The sequence below is a fragment of the Loxodonta africana genome, chromosome 24 (assembly GCF_030014295.1).
Source record: "Loxodonta africana isolate mLoxAfr1 chromosome 24, mLoxAfr1.hap2, whole genome shotgun sequence".
Classification (NCBI taxonomy): Eukaryota; Metazoa; Chordata; class Mammalia; order Proboscidea; family Elephantidae; genus Loxodonta; species Loxodonta africana.
Window position 1 is genome coordinate 63,375,399 of NC_087365.1, and position 12,356 is coordinate 63,387,754.

The 12,356-nt window shown below is 60.0% G+C and overlaps 2 protein-coding genes across 3 annotated transcripts in view; one reads left to right on the top strand and one right to left on the bottom strand.

The window, feature by feature from the left end:
* Position 1: 1 nt before the first annotated feature.
* Positions 2-5,747, top strand: SLC2A4RG (SLC2A4 regulator). Its single transcript, XM_064276381.1, has 8 exons — positions 2-220; positions 578-720; positions 1,621-1,730; positions 2,123-2,310; positions 2,383-2,483; positions 2,646-2,916; positions 3,003-3,097; positions 3,185-5,747. The coding sequence occupies exons 1-8, from the start codon at positions 41-43 to the stop codon at positions 3,294-3,296; spliced, it is 1,200 nt and encodes a 399-aa protein (XP_064132451.1). The 5' UTR covers positions 2-40; the 3' UTR covers positions 3,297-5,747.
* A 1,197-nt stretch (positions 5,748-6,944) lies between these two features.
* ZBTB46 (zinc finger and BTB domain containing 46) overlaps positions 6,945-12,356 on the bottom strand; it is a 50,174-nt gene continuing 44,762 nt past the window's right edge. For both annotated transcript variants that reach the window (XM_064276373.1, XM_003421760.3), the window contains exons 4-5: positions 10,841-11,016; positions 6,945-7,506 (exon numbers count right to left, since the gene is read on the bottom strand). In XM_064276373.1, coding sequence (XP_064132443.1) covers positions 7,135-7,506; positions 10,841-11,016 — 548 coding nt within the window. In that variant the 3' untranslated portion in view covers positions 6,945-7,134. The remainder of the gene's footprint in view (positions 7,507-10,840; positions 11,017-12,356) is intronic.

Consider the following 12,356-nt stretch of genomic DNA (forward strand, 5'->3'; position numbering starts at 1 on the left):
GCGTCTGCCCTCGCCGCGCCCGCCCAGCCCCGGCGCCGCCATGGAGGCCGCGCGCTCCCAGGCGCCGGGCCGGGGCTGCGGGCGCCCCCTCCCTCGCGCTGCCGACCGGGCCCCCGCGGCCGTCTCGGGCTCCGCCGCGCGGCGGGACGAGGCGCCGAGGCTGCGGCCGGAAGGGCCGGGCCTGATCGCCGCGCCCGGGACGGGGCCCGCGCCGCCGCAGGTACCGAGCCGGCCGGCGCGCGGGGAGCGCTGTCAACCCCGCGGGACAGGGGGCCGGGCCGCCGACCAAGTTTCTCTTGCTGCAAAGATGGCGTCGGGGCCCCGCAAACTTCGGGCCCTGGTGGGCGGGGCGGGCGGGGGCCCGGCCGTCCGCGTGTCCGTGTGTCCGTCCGGGCCCAGCGGCGGGGCGGGTAACCGGGGAGCGCTTCCCGCCGCTCCGGGCCGGGGGCGGGGCCAGGGGCGGGGCCGCACTGTCCACACCGGCCGTAGCCGGTTCTGGGGGCGGATGCCGCTCAGACTCGGGGTGCAGGGTGGCTGGCTCAGCCGGCCGCCCGCCCTGAGCCCGCCCCGTCCGCAGGGGCCCGCCGTGAGCGACGGCTTCGCGGGCCTGGAGTTGGCGCTGCCGCTGGAGCCGCGGGCCGCGGACCTGTGGGGCCCGGGGAGCTGGGTGGGGGCGGCGCCGGGGCCCCAGTCGGCGCACATCCCGGTGCCCGCGCAGAGGTGAGCCGAGGGCCGTGGCGGCGGGCGCGCTGGCACCAGGGGGGCGTGCGCACACGTGCTCCGGAGTGTGCAAGGCGGTGGGTGGGGCGCGGGCCTGTGCCTTCGCGACCGTCCCCGAGGGCTTCTGTGGGGCGCAGGTCAGGGGTCTAAATTGGGCTTCTGGAGCTCTCCACCTCTCCAGCGCTGGGGGCAGTTGAGCGGAAAAGATCACCGGACCGGTCGCCCGTGCCCTCTGCCCCCGGGGACCAGAGCGCAGAGTTGCTGTCTGGGGGTGGGTGTCAGTCTCAATGTGCAGGAGGCGCCGCTCTGGGGGCCTGGGCCGACTGTGCAGGAATCGCAGGTTACTGATCACTGTCTCCAAGCCCAGTCTTGGGCCCTTCCGCACTTCGGCCCAACGCGCTCACTGCGGCCGGCGAGGCTCCGGTCCGCTGGGGCCGGGATCCCGCGGGTGCTTGGAGGCCGGCCTCCCCCTGGCCGCTGCAACTGGCCGCCCCGCCCTCCCAGCTTGGCGCTGTGCCCGCGGCGGCAGTTGCACAACCCTGGTTAATGTGTGTTGGGGGTCTGGGCGCGGCCTGACCCAGCCCCACCCTGGGCCTCAGACCCTGACCAGAACTAGGGCCTGAGGAGCATCCTGGATCAGAGCCCAGGCTTCTGGAGCCCCCAGCCCCTGCCCTGCTCTTGGCTATTCATGGTGGCTTGTGGCTCTGTAACCGGAGCAGGGGTGGAGCTGGGCCTCCAGCCCAGCTGCTGGGAGTGAGGGAGCCTGGGGCGCGCGCGCGCACACACACACACACACACACACACACGTGCCCAGGCCTGCACGTGTGTGTGCGCCGGCCAGGGGAGGGGCCTGGAGCACCTGCTGGGCACCCAACCGCGCCCTGCCCCCCTCTTCTCCAGAGCCCCTCCAGGAAGAGCGCGACTGGATGAGGTCATGGCTGCAGCGGCGCTTACAAGCCTGTCCACCAGCCCCCTCCTGTTGGGGACCCCAGCTGCAGCCTTCAGCTCAGGTGAGACTCAGATCCTGCTCAGGGGTGGAGGTGGGGCAAGCCTCAAGACCACTGTCCCCCCAGGACTCTGAAGCACCGCCCCTGCGTGGGAAGCAGAGCCCCGGCATCTGGCACGCCACTTTCCAAACGCAGCTCTTGAGTCCTCTTCTAAAACGGACACCAGAACCCCCAGCCCCTCACAGAGCCCCAGGCCCAAGAGCCCCTGGGACCTGCCCACTTCCACCTGGCTGGCTCCTCTCCGACCACCGTGTTTCCCGAATGGGCCAGTCACCCCAACCCCTTCCCTGCGGCTCTGCCCACCAAGCTGAAGTGGATAGATTAAGGCCTGAGGCTCGGAGGGTTCGGGAACTCATGGAGAGCCCGCAGGAGCCCTGAGTCAGCTGTCGCCGCAGAGTCCGGCTTGGAGCCCTGGAAGGAGGCCCTGGGTCGGCCGCCGGGCAGCTACAGCAGCAGCAGCAACAGCAACAGCGGAGACTGGGACCTGGCCAGCGACCCGTCCTCCCCGTCCACACCGTCACCCCCGCTGCCCCCGGAGGCAGCCCACTTCCTGTTCGGGGAGCCGGCCCAGAGGAAGAGAAAGGTGAGCTTGGGGACAGGGGCCAAGGTGGGGTAAGCAGGCGCCGGGCCTGACCGCCGGCCCCTGTGCCCCCAGAACTCGGCCCAGGTCATGTTCCAGTGTCTGTGGAAGAGCTGCGGGAAGGTGCTGAGCTCCGCCTCGGGGATGCAGAGACACATCCGCGTGGTGCACCTGGGGTGCGGCGGGGCGGGGTCAGGGCCGGGGGGCGGGGCCCGGAGTGGGGGCAGGGCCTGGAGAGGGGCGGGAGGGGCGGGGCCCGGACTGGGGGCGGGGCCGGGAGAGGGGCCAGGGCCGGGAGGGGCGGGCCCCGCCGGCTTCAGCATCCTCACGTGTTCCAGACGCCAGGCAGAGACTGAGCAGAGCGACGGTGAGGAGGACTTTTACTACACAGAGCTCGACATGGGAGTGGACGCGCTGACTGATGGACTGTCCAGCCTCACCCCAGTGTCCCCCACGGCCTCCGTGCCTCCCGCCTTCCCCCGCCTGGAGCTGCCAGAGGCCTCCACCCTGCCGAGTCTGCTGCAGCCCCTGGCCCTGCCCCCGCCCCCAATGCTGAGCTCAGTGGTCCCTGGACCGGTATGTCACATCCACAGTGACCACGCCTACCAGGTGCGTGAGGTGGGGGGGCGGGGGGGGTGGGTCTCGGGGGTGCTCGCTCTGCAGGGGAGTGAGGCCACGTCTGTGTCTCCCCCCAGGGCTGCCTGGCGCCCATCCACCTGGAGTCACAGCCCCCCACGGTCAGGTCCTGCTTCACGCCAGCCCTTCCCTCCAAGCTCGCTGCCAACCCCAGGTACGTGTGTGTCCAGGGGCCAGGCAGGGGTCGAGTGGGGAGGTCCCCAGCCCTACAGTGCCCCATTCCCTTCCTGGTGCCTCCCAGGAAGCCCCGCGGTGATGCCAAGAAATGCCGGAAGGTGTACGGCATGGACCGCCGGGAGCTGTGGTGCACAGCTTGCCGCTGGAAGAAGGCCTGCCAGCGTTTCCTGGACTGAGCCTCTCCCCAGTCCCGGGGCTTCTTAAAGGGGAAAATAAGCTACCCCCCACCAGGGCTGCACCACTTGGGAGAGGACAGGCCTGGACTCCCAGCAGCAGGTCCATTTCCTAATTGGGAGTCAGTGACCCTGGGCCCCCAGAGGTGGAGGGTCCCGACCACTCAAAGTGCCTCTGAAGAAACCAGCCTTTTGCACTAAAGTCAAACCACACGCCACCCCCTCACTGCAGGGTTCCCATGGCGGCTACCCTACCTGTGAGCCCCAGACCTGCCAGGATGCTGATGGGGCCTCAGGCCGCACCGGGCCAGCCCTCAATGCACTTGGAGGGTGCGTGGGGAGGGACCACCACACTTACCATGAGGGTCTGAGGGCCCTAGGGTGGCGTTTGTACTGCATCCCCAAGCTCAGGTGTCTCTGTCTGGGCCACACCAGACGAGGAGAAAAATTAAAGATTTGGGGTTTTTCCAGAATCTGTATCCGCCTCCTGGTGGGAAGAAAGGGTACTGGGACCTGTGGTAGGTGGGGGTGGCGGGCACCCCCAGGGGGCTGGCACGAGCCACCAGGGGCTGGGGGTCTCCCTTGGCCCCTGCTGAGCCCTCCTGGCTCCCCTCACTCAAATGGACCTCAGGGACCTGTCAGGCTGTGACACACACACAGGCGTCGCTTTGAGCAGCAATTTCCCGATTTATTGAAACTGGTCGCTTTTGCGAGAATGTCTAAGCCAATCCCGTCACAGAAAGGAAACCCACAAGCAGGCCAGAGCACACCTAGGCAGACAAGAAACCGCAAGACCCACTACCAGGAAGGTAATGTTTACTTGTCCTGTGGTTACAGAGAAGCAGGACAAGAGTCGTGTTCCCCAACTGGTTATGAAAGATCTCTCCCCCAAATATTAAACACATCTCCGATACAAACACAGGTTTATAATAATTAATATAAAGTCACTGTAGTATAGATTATTCCCAGAAAAAATTCAACAGTCTTCAAACACTGCCCCCCCCCTTTTTTTTTCTGTCTGTTTTGTTTTTATTGACAGGTTCAAAGCAGGTTGAAAAAATAAATATTTAGGAAAAGCACAAACAGCACCCTTACTGCAAGTCATCCTAAACAAAAAGGCCAGATACAAAACACAATTTAGATCTAAAAAAACAAAAACAGACAAACCATTAAGTATGGCTTTCTTGAGAGTTGCACATGTCACAGAATGAGCTAAAATAAGATTCTCATAATATTACAAAAGATTCCAGTTTTTGCATTTCCTCAGAGTTTTCTTTCTTAAAAAGGAAGATGTGCAAAATCAGAAGCATTAAGCTGTGTCTTTTGAGCTGAGGTCCCTATTGAATCATGGCAGTGTTCTGACTGTTTTCCCAAACCCAGAGTCCAAATACACAACCTGGTCAGGATCCAGCGCTTAATACAAAAACCAGAGGTCCCCCCGCCCCGGTGACTCACAGCTCCCGTGGACTGCAGTTCCCACTTTGGTGTTGCAAGCACCAAAATACAAACAGACACAAACTAAAAAATACAAAATGTGAAATGTAATCTACACATTTTCCTCTTAATAAAAAAATATTTATTAGTTTAAACATTGATTTAAAAACAAAAAAAAAAAGGTCAGAGAGACATGTCCATCTTGGTCTTAGAAATTCCACACCCTTCCTATCAGAACCTGCAACTGAAGAGAACACTTGGAGGAGTTGGTGGGAGGGGGCCTGGGACCCTCAATTTTCTGGTGCAGTATTTGTTTTAAAGAAGACTCCTGTGGCACCAACATCAAACCCCAAAAAAGGCAGACGGGGCAACGGTCAGAGAGCAAGACATCCTGAGTGTTGGGGGCATGGTGCCCTTTGCAGGAGGTGGGCTGGCTGGTGGGCCAAGGTGGGGACTGGATCCCAGACGGAGCCAGGAGACACTTGGTACAAAGGTCTAGTTGCCAAACGCATTTTGTAAGAAAGTAAGTCTGTCTAGAAAAGAGGTTAAAAAAGAGACATGGGGACAAGGTACAAAGTTCTGAGAGCAGGGTAAGGCCAAGACCTCCATTGGTAAGGGCGGGGGCTCATGCCCCAGATCCCCAGGGAGTGGCCCAAGAGGGCAAGCAGAGACCATGGTTAGGAAAAGCCTGGCCCCCGTTTCACTAAGGACTCCAGCCTTGGAGCTCACAGCAACCAGCTGAAGGATGTGCGTGCAGGCAATTCCGGCTCCATGTATAGCACCCTCTCCTAGTTGACAGGAACAGTTGCTGATTTTATTTTTTTAAAAAAAGCTTGTGGTTTCTCCCCTGTGGGCAGGCCTGGAGGCTGGGGCTCGTGTGTGTGACAGGGGAAACTCTCCCACTGGAACATAAGGTCAGGGGTTGTTGGGGGGTTTCTTTTTTTGTATATAAACAATAGCTGTAATGCAGTTAAAAAAAAAAAAAAAAAAAGGCTTGTAAAGTCTGTGGAAGAAGAAAATAAAAGCGATGTAATTCCAAATGGGCACTACCTCTCAGCACCCCAAAAGTCCCTGCTCAGGTGGGTCCCAAGGGGCGCAAGGTGTCAGCCCCACTTTCAATGCTTTCCCCAAACCACAGCTGCTGGCTGCAGTGGGGGTTCGGTTCAGGGCCAGGTGGGGAGAGTGTCTCCATGAGCAATGTGTGGTCAGAAAGGGTGTGAAGGAGGGTCTGTCCTGCACAGGGAGCTTGTCCAGCAGCTCACCCCCAGGTACGCATGTTTGCTGGGCTGCCAGTGCATGGTGCCCAGGATGGGGACTTTGCTTTTCGCTCAGAAAACAGAAAAAAAGCAAATCACAGAAGGAAAAAGGACCTTTCTGGAGATAAGCCAGGAGCTCACTGAAAAAATACAAAACATACAGCAAGAGGGCTGGGCAGCAAGCTGGGAGGAAACAACACCGGGGGAAGCTACCTCATGACGTCATGACTCAGACATTTGGTGACCCACGTGGGAGGGGTGAGCAGCAGACGGCTTCAGTGTAGCAGCAACTAGGCAGGAGCGGGTTCCTGGTGTCACCCACCACCATGGGCAGGAGCAGGCACCACTCATGGCCATGGGCACGGTCGGGGTGGGGGCAGGGCCATGAGGGACCAGGCCAATGGGCTCTCTATGGAAGTGCATGCAGGAGAGGGAACTGGGCCTCCGAGGGACTGCCTTGTGGGCCTGGGGGTGTGTGGAGGCCACACAGTGGCCTCTCTGGATGGATGATAGCACCGAGGAGCCCAGCCCCAAGGGTTTCTGTTGAGCACCAAAGCCCAGAGGCAGGAGGGTCTCAGGCTTCCCTTCACCAGGACCCTCCCTGGGTTTGACCTGCTGAACGTCAGGCTGCTGAGGAGGAGTCAGCGGAGGCGGATGGATGCTCAGCTCTCAGCTGTGCAAGACTCTCCCTCCAGAACCACCTCCGTCCTCGGCCTCAGGCCAGCCCTGGCCATGGGGCCCACCTGTGATCTGGCCCAGGCTCCCTGACTTCATAAAACCCTACGCTCAGGCGTAAAGACTCCCGCCAGCTCGCTCCCATGATGTGCACTTGCTGGGAACGCTGTCCGCACAGACGGACGGACGGTCGGGCAGACAATGGACGGTCAGGCAGACAACAGACGGACGGGGCAGGTACAAGTCCCTGGAGGGAACTCACTTTCCCTTTCTCTCAAAGCCTCCTACACCCCCACCCCCACCCCCACCCAGGCCTGTCTTCTGAGTGGCCGGCTCCTGTCTGTGTGTGTGTCTCGGGGTAGGTGGGGGGGTGGGCTTCAGGAGTGCTGGGAGACGGGCCGCCCCCATGGAGATGCTCAGGGCTGGGAGGCCCATGGGCACACGATGAGGTGGCCACCATGCCCTCACCACCCGGCCTAGGAGACCCAGGCCAAGTCCTCGTCAGGCTCCCCGGAGGGGCTGTGGGGCCCCGGCGGCGAGTCCTCATCGTCCTTGTCATCCCCAAGCAGTGCATCCTCGGGGGCCAGGCCCCCGTCCTCATCCAGCTCTTCCTCGCCCTCCCCACGGGGGTCATCGGGGTCCTCCAGATAGGGCCCATCACCTGGGAATAGTGCTTCCGGGGAGCCCTCCCCACCACCACCGTGGTCCAGGGGTCCTGCCATGCCGCGGCCCACACAGTCAGCACACACACCATGGCGCCGAGAGCCGTGCTTAATGCCCACGCTGGCCGCTGACATAAACACACGGTTGCACACCTTGCACACGTACTTCTTGTCTTTGCTGTGTACCTGCAGAGACAGAGGGGGGCGGTCAGCCCAGAGGGCAGGGGGTGGGCGTGCCCGCAAGGGGTGTGAGGACCAGGAAGTGTTCGATTGCTCCTCCTGACCCCCACAGGCCACCTTGAATGGTCTCCCAACATCCTTAGAAGCAGGATTACTGTAAAGTCACAAAACTCTGAACCATGAAGACAGCAACTTGGACATTAACTGCCCAACGAATTTCGCAATTATCAGTCAAGTACAAAGTGGAACCAGGGAGCGAACAGGTCAGGTGCAGAAATCAAGACGCAGTCTTGGATCCGGTGAGTTGCCCGTGGGGCAGAGGCAGCAGCCTGCCCAGAAGCTGCCCCAACGCTTCCTTGAAAGCCAGACAGACCTAATTCTGGAAACTCGCAGCCTGCCTTTGGGGAGGTATTGCTAGATGTTAGAACCCAGGGCTTTCCCCTCCCCTCAGCAGAAGAAAAAAAATCAAGACCAATCACAGCCAGAACTGTGTTTCAAATGCCATTCGGTCTTGGCAACCAGCCAGCACTATCAGGTTTATGGTGGAGACACCGAGCCCAGGAGCTCCCCTCGGTCAGGGGCTCACAAAGATGGGGGAGTGGCTGTGCGGGGAGTCGGGTGGGGGCTGCTCTAGAACACCTAGGCATCAGGAGGGCTTCTCAGGCATCTTGTGGCTTGTACCAGATGGCTGGGCACGCGTCTTAACGGACAAACGCTCTGGGAGGAGCGAGCAGGAAGGATGCTGGTGCCATGGCAACCACTGAATCAGCCCTTGATGGTCTCAGGAGTATGGGCCAAGGCCACCACCACTGTAGCAGGGCACTGTCCTTGGAGAGCAGCAGGGGCCACTGCTGCCAAGGAGAAGGCAATTCCAGGCGGCCCCGGATGCTGCCAGGGAGACCCTGCCCATGATAGGAGACATTAGTGGGAAAAAGCACATGCCCTTCTTCGTGAATTCTGAACACACCTTTCAGGGATGAGCCCTGGTCAGAAGCCTGTGCCAGGACAGCAAGTACAGGACACCGTCAACCTCCCAGGATCAGACACGGACCAAGCTCAGGGGGACCACTTGTGCCATCAACAGGCGACGGCAAACAGAATGTGGTCCTTGCATGCAATGTGGCACTGCTCAGCCTCGAAGAGAGATGAGGTCCAGACACATGCTGCAACAGACGAGCACCACGCAGAGCGAAAGAAGCCAGACACAAAGGGCCCTGCACTGTGATCCCACTGACATGAGTCATGGAGAAGAGGTGAAGGCAGACAGACCAACGTTTACTACTGGTTACCAGGGCAGCAGGAAGAACGGGGATGCTCCAGGGGCACTTCTGTTTGGGGTGATGAATGAGTTTTGGAAACGGGTGGTAGTTGCACATGATGGATGTACTTACTGTTACGAATTGTACACTTTAAAATGGCTAAAATGGCTCATTTTATATGTATTTTACCACAATAAAAATATTTTAACACTGTGCATTTAATCAATACATTATTTAAATTTATTATGAATTTAATCAAAACTCATTCTTCTAAAAAATTACTGAACATAGATATGGTTTTGTTAGAGAAAAGATCACTTTCTCCGGTCTAACCATGCTGCTTTTCACACTTCATAGTATGATGGCACAAGATGGGGTTCTCCCTGAACAGGAGTAACATAGGTGTGGTGTTTATCCCTCAGTTTCCATAAAGGAGCCCTGAGGGCACGATGTTAAGCTCTTGGCTGCTAAGGAAAGGTCGGTGGTTTGAACTCACAGAGCAGCTCCTCAAGAGAAAAGACCTGACGATCTGCTCCCATAAACATCACAGCCTAGAAATCCCTATGGGGCAGTTATGCTCTGTTACACAGGGGTTGCTGTGAGTCAGCATCGACTCAATGGCACCCACCAATAACAAAGTTTTCACAAGGCCCTCTGTAAAATGAAGGTCTTGGTGGCTTACTCGTTCCACTGGGCAGAAACAAACAGGACACCAGAAAAAAGGATCCTCTTGAACTACCCCTGAGCTCTTGGTGCCAAGTCAGTAGGGTCCGCTCCAGGCCTTGCCACCTGCCTGGGCAGGGACCCTGACACAGGTCAAGTCTGGAAGGGCCAAGGGAACACCCAGAGTCCTGAGTAAGCCCAGAACTCCATATATGGAGGATAGTGGCCCTGGGCCAGCGGGCTCCACTGCAGAGGTGACTGGACCTTGGCAGCGAAGGTCCTGCTTACCCAGCCCTCCCTCTCAGGGACCTGGGGACCCCTACCCTCCTCTCAGGGACCTGCCTTCCTGTCTCCCCCTTAGGGCTCCTTGCTTGGCTCCTGGGGACCCTGCTCCTTTAAGCGCAGTGCAGGAGCGGCCCCCCCAAGTCCACACATGCCCAACTCCTCACCGAACAGGAGACCCTAACACTTATCCCTGTGTCCGCTGCTGCCTTTCCCCTAGCACACTCCATCAATGCGGCAAGCCCGGACACCTCCCCTGGGGCCCTCCTCCTCCAAACAGCTGCCTGTGGCCCATCACCCCATACCTGGCACAAGTCCTGCCCCCAAAGCCTTCATGTGGATCCTCACTCCACCTGGGCCCTCAGCCACCCAAACCCTTGGGCATCTGAGCTCCCAGCTACCCCAGGCCAGGCCCTGAGGACCACTACACCCCTGGAGATGCCACTCCTGACATTTTGGCTGACTGCCCTTCTGTCCCGACGCCCAGCATGTGAGAACCTTTCCTGCCTTGGATACTCTATGGGGCAGTTCTACTCTGTCCTATAGGGTCTCTATGAGTCGGAATCGACTCGACGGCACTGGGTTTTTTGTTTTTTGTTTTTCTCCTAGCCTAGCAAATCCACTCTTCAGGCCCCTGATAACCACCCCAGCCAACAGGCTTAGTCTGGGGTCAGACCACTGGGCACAGAGAGGTTGGCATAGGGACAGAGACAGGGCTGGGGGCGCTGCAAAGGAGAGAATGCGGCCTGGGGTGCGGGGCCATCGCCAGGCTCAGGGGTGGAGCAGAGGTCAACAGTGGGATCAAGGAGGGAGAAAATCGCCAGGCTCAGGGGTGGAGCAGAGGTCAACAGTGGGACCGAGGAGGGAGAAAATCGCCAGGCTCAGGGGTGGAGCAGAGGGTCAACAGTGGGATCGAGGAGGGAGAAAATCGCCAGGCTCAGGGTGGAGCAGAGGGTCAACAGTGGGATCGAGGAGGGAGAAGAGCAGGCAGGTCTCAGCGTCCAAGGGAACCAGCAGCTCCAGGTGGAGGAGGTGTCGGGTGGGGGCAACGTGCCCTGCCTCCAGCCCTCCCTACGCAGACACACCCCTGTGTGCACACCGCACCAACACGCACATACCACGTCCTGCCCACTCACCAGCGTGTGCCGCTTCATGTGCTCGCGCCGCGTGAACTTCTTGCCGCAGATCTCGCACGGATATGGCCGCTCGCCCGTGTGGGAGCGCATGTGCCTCTTCAGGATGCACTGGTGCATGGCCGAGAAGCTGCAGTACGGGCACTTGAACTTCTTCCTGATGACCGTGAACTCGTTCACTGAAAGACAGGCCACGGGCACATCACCGCACGCCCCGCCCCACCCTGGAGGCACCAGGCCCGCCCCGGGGGCCTCTGAGCTGCCCGCTGTGCCCTCCATGGCTGACCACAGGGGGGCCACAGCCGACCACAGGAGGAGCAGCCCAGACAAAGGTGATTTCCACAACTCAGCAGGTCATTGCGTAGGTCCGCCCTGCCCCCAACCCTCCTCCCCCAGGACCAGCATGGACTGAGGCTCTGAACAGCAGGGAGCCACCAAGTGCCAGCAGCCCTGTGTCCTAAATGTCCACAGGACCCATTCTGGCCAGGGGGGCATCAGCCAGAGGGCCTGCCCAGGGGTTCTGAAGGGGTACTCAGCTAGACAGCATGAACCCTCAGGAGCTCACCCTGTCATTCCTTCTCTCCATGTTCACACAGGGTTTGTGGGCCCAAGGAGGCCCCTCTGCAGCCTCACATGGGGCCCCATCTCGGGTCAGGATGCAACCTCAGCCCCACCAATGAGGCAGTGTGGCCTGGGCTCCGAGGCAGCTCATTCCCGCAGCTCATCAAGGCAGTGGTCTGTTGGGTCTTGTGGGACGAAGCTCAGCCAAGCAGCCCCCTCTCTGCTCAGCACCTGATGCCACAGTTACCCCTTGGGCCCGAGACCACAGATCCAGACATTTCCATGGCCAGTCGTCTCAGTTTCTGCCAGAACAGCCAGGAGCTACTCGATCCACACTCCGCACGGCTGCCCATCCTTCCTGTGTGGTGTGCAGCCAGTTGCAGATGCCTGCCTTATAGTCTGTATCTGAGACTCGGCTTTATGGCAAGCCCTGGCACTATCCCTTGTCCTGGGTACACAGGACACCCACAAGCATGTCACCAGCCCCCAAACCCAGAGAATCACTGAGGGTCCAGGCCAGGCAGGCAGCTGGAGTGAATGGTGGCAAGACGCCAGATCGTTGGCCACGTGCACTCATGACCCATTCAGACCTCGTGGCTTCCCTGAGCCCTCAGACATCTGCCATGTGGCTGTACATGTCACACTTCGTGACAGATTAGATGACCTCCCCAAGAGCAAAGGCCACCACGTAAACAGGCCCAGAGACACCAGGGACGCTGGCGCCATCCAAGGCCCTGGGCCTTCATAATCCAGGTTCTCCCTGCCTGGTGGCACTGGTGTCTCCAGGGGGTGGGTCCAGGAGCCTGGCCTCAAGAATCTGCAAGATCTGCCCAGCCCCCAGCCCCAGTCTGCCAGTCAGGCCTCGGGCAGCCGCCGGCCCCACCGAGAGCATCAGACACTGGACAGCGAAGGCCACACTGGGGATCAGCCCCAGGAGGCACCAGGTCCTCCTCACACA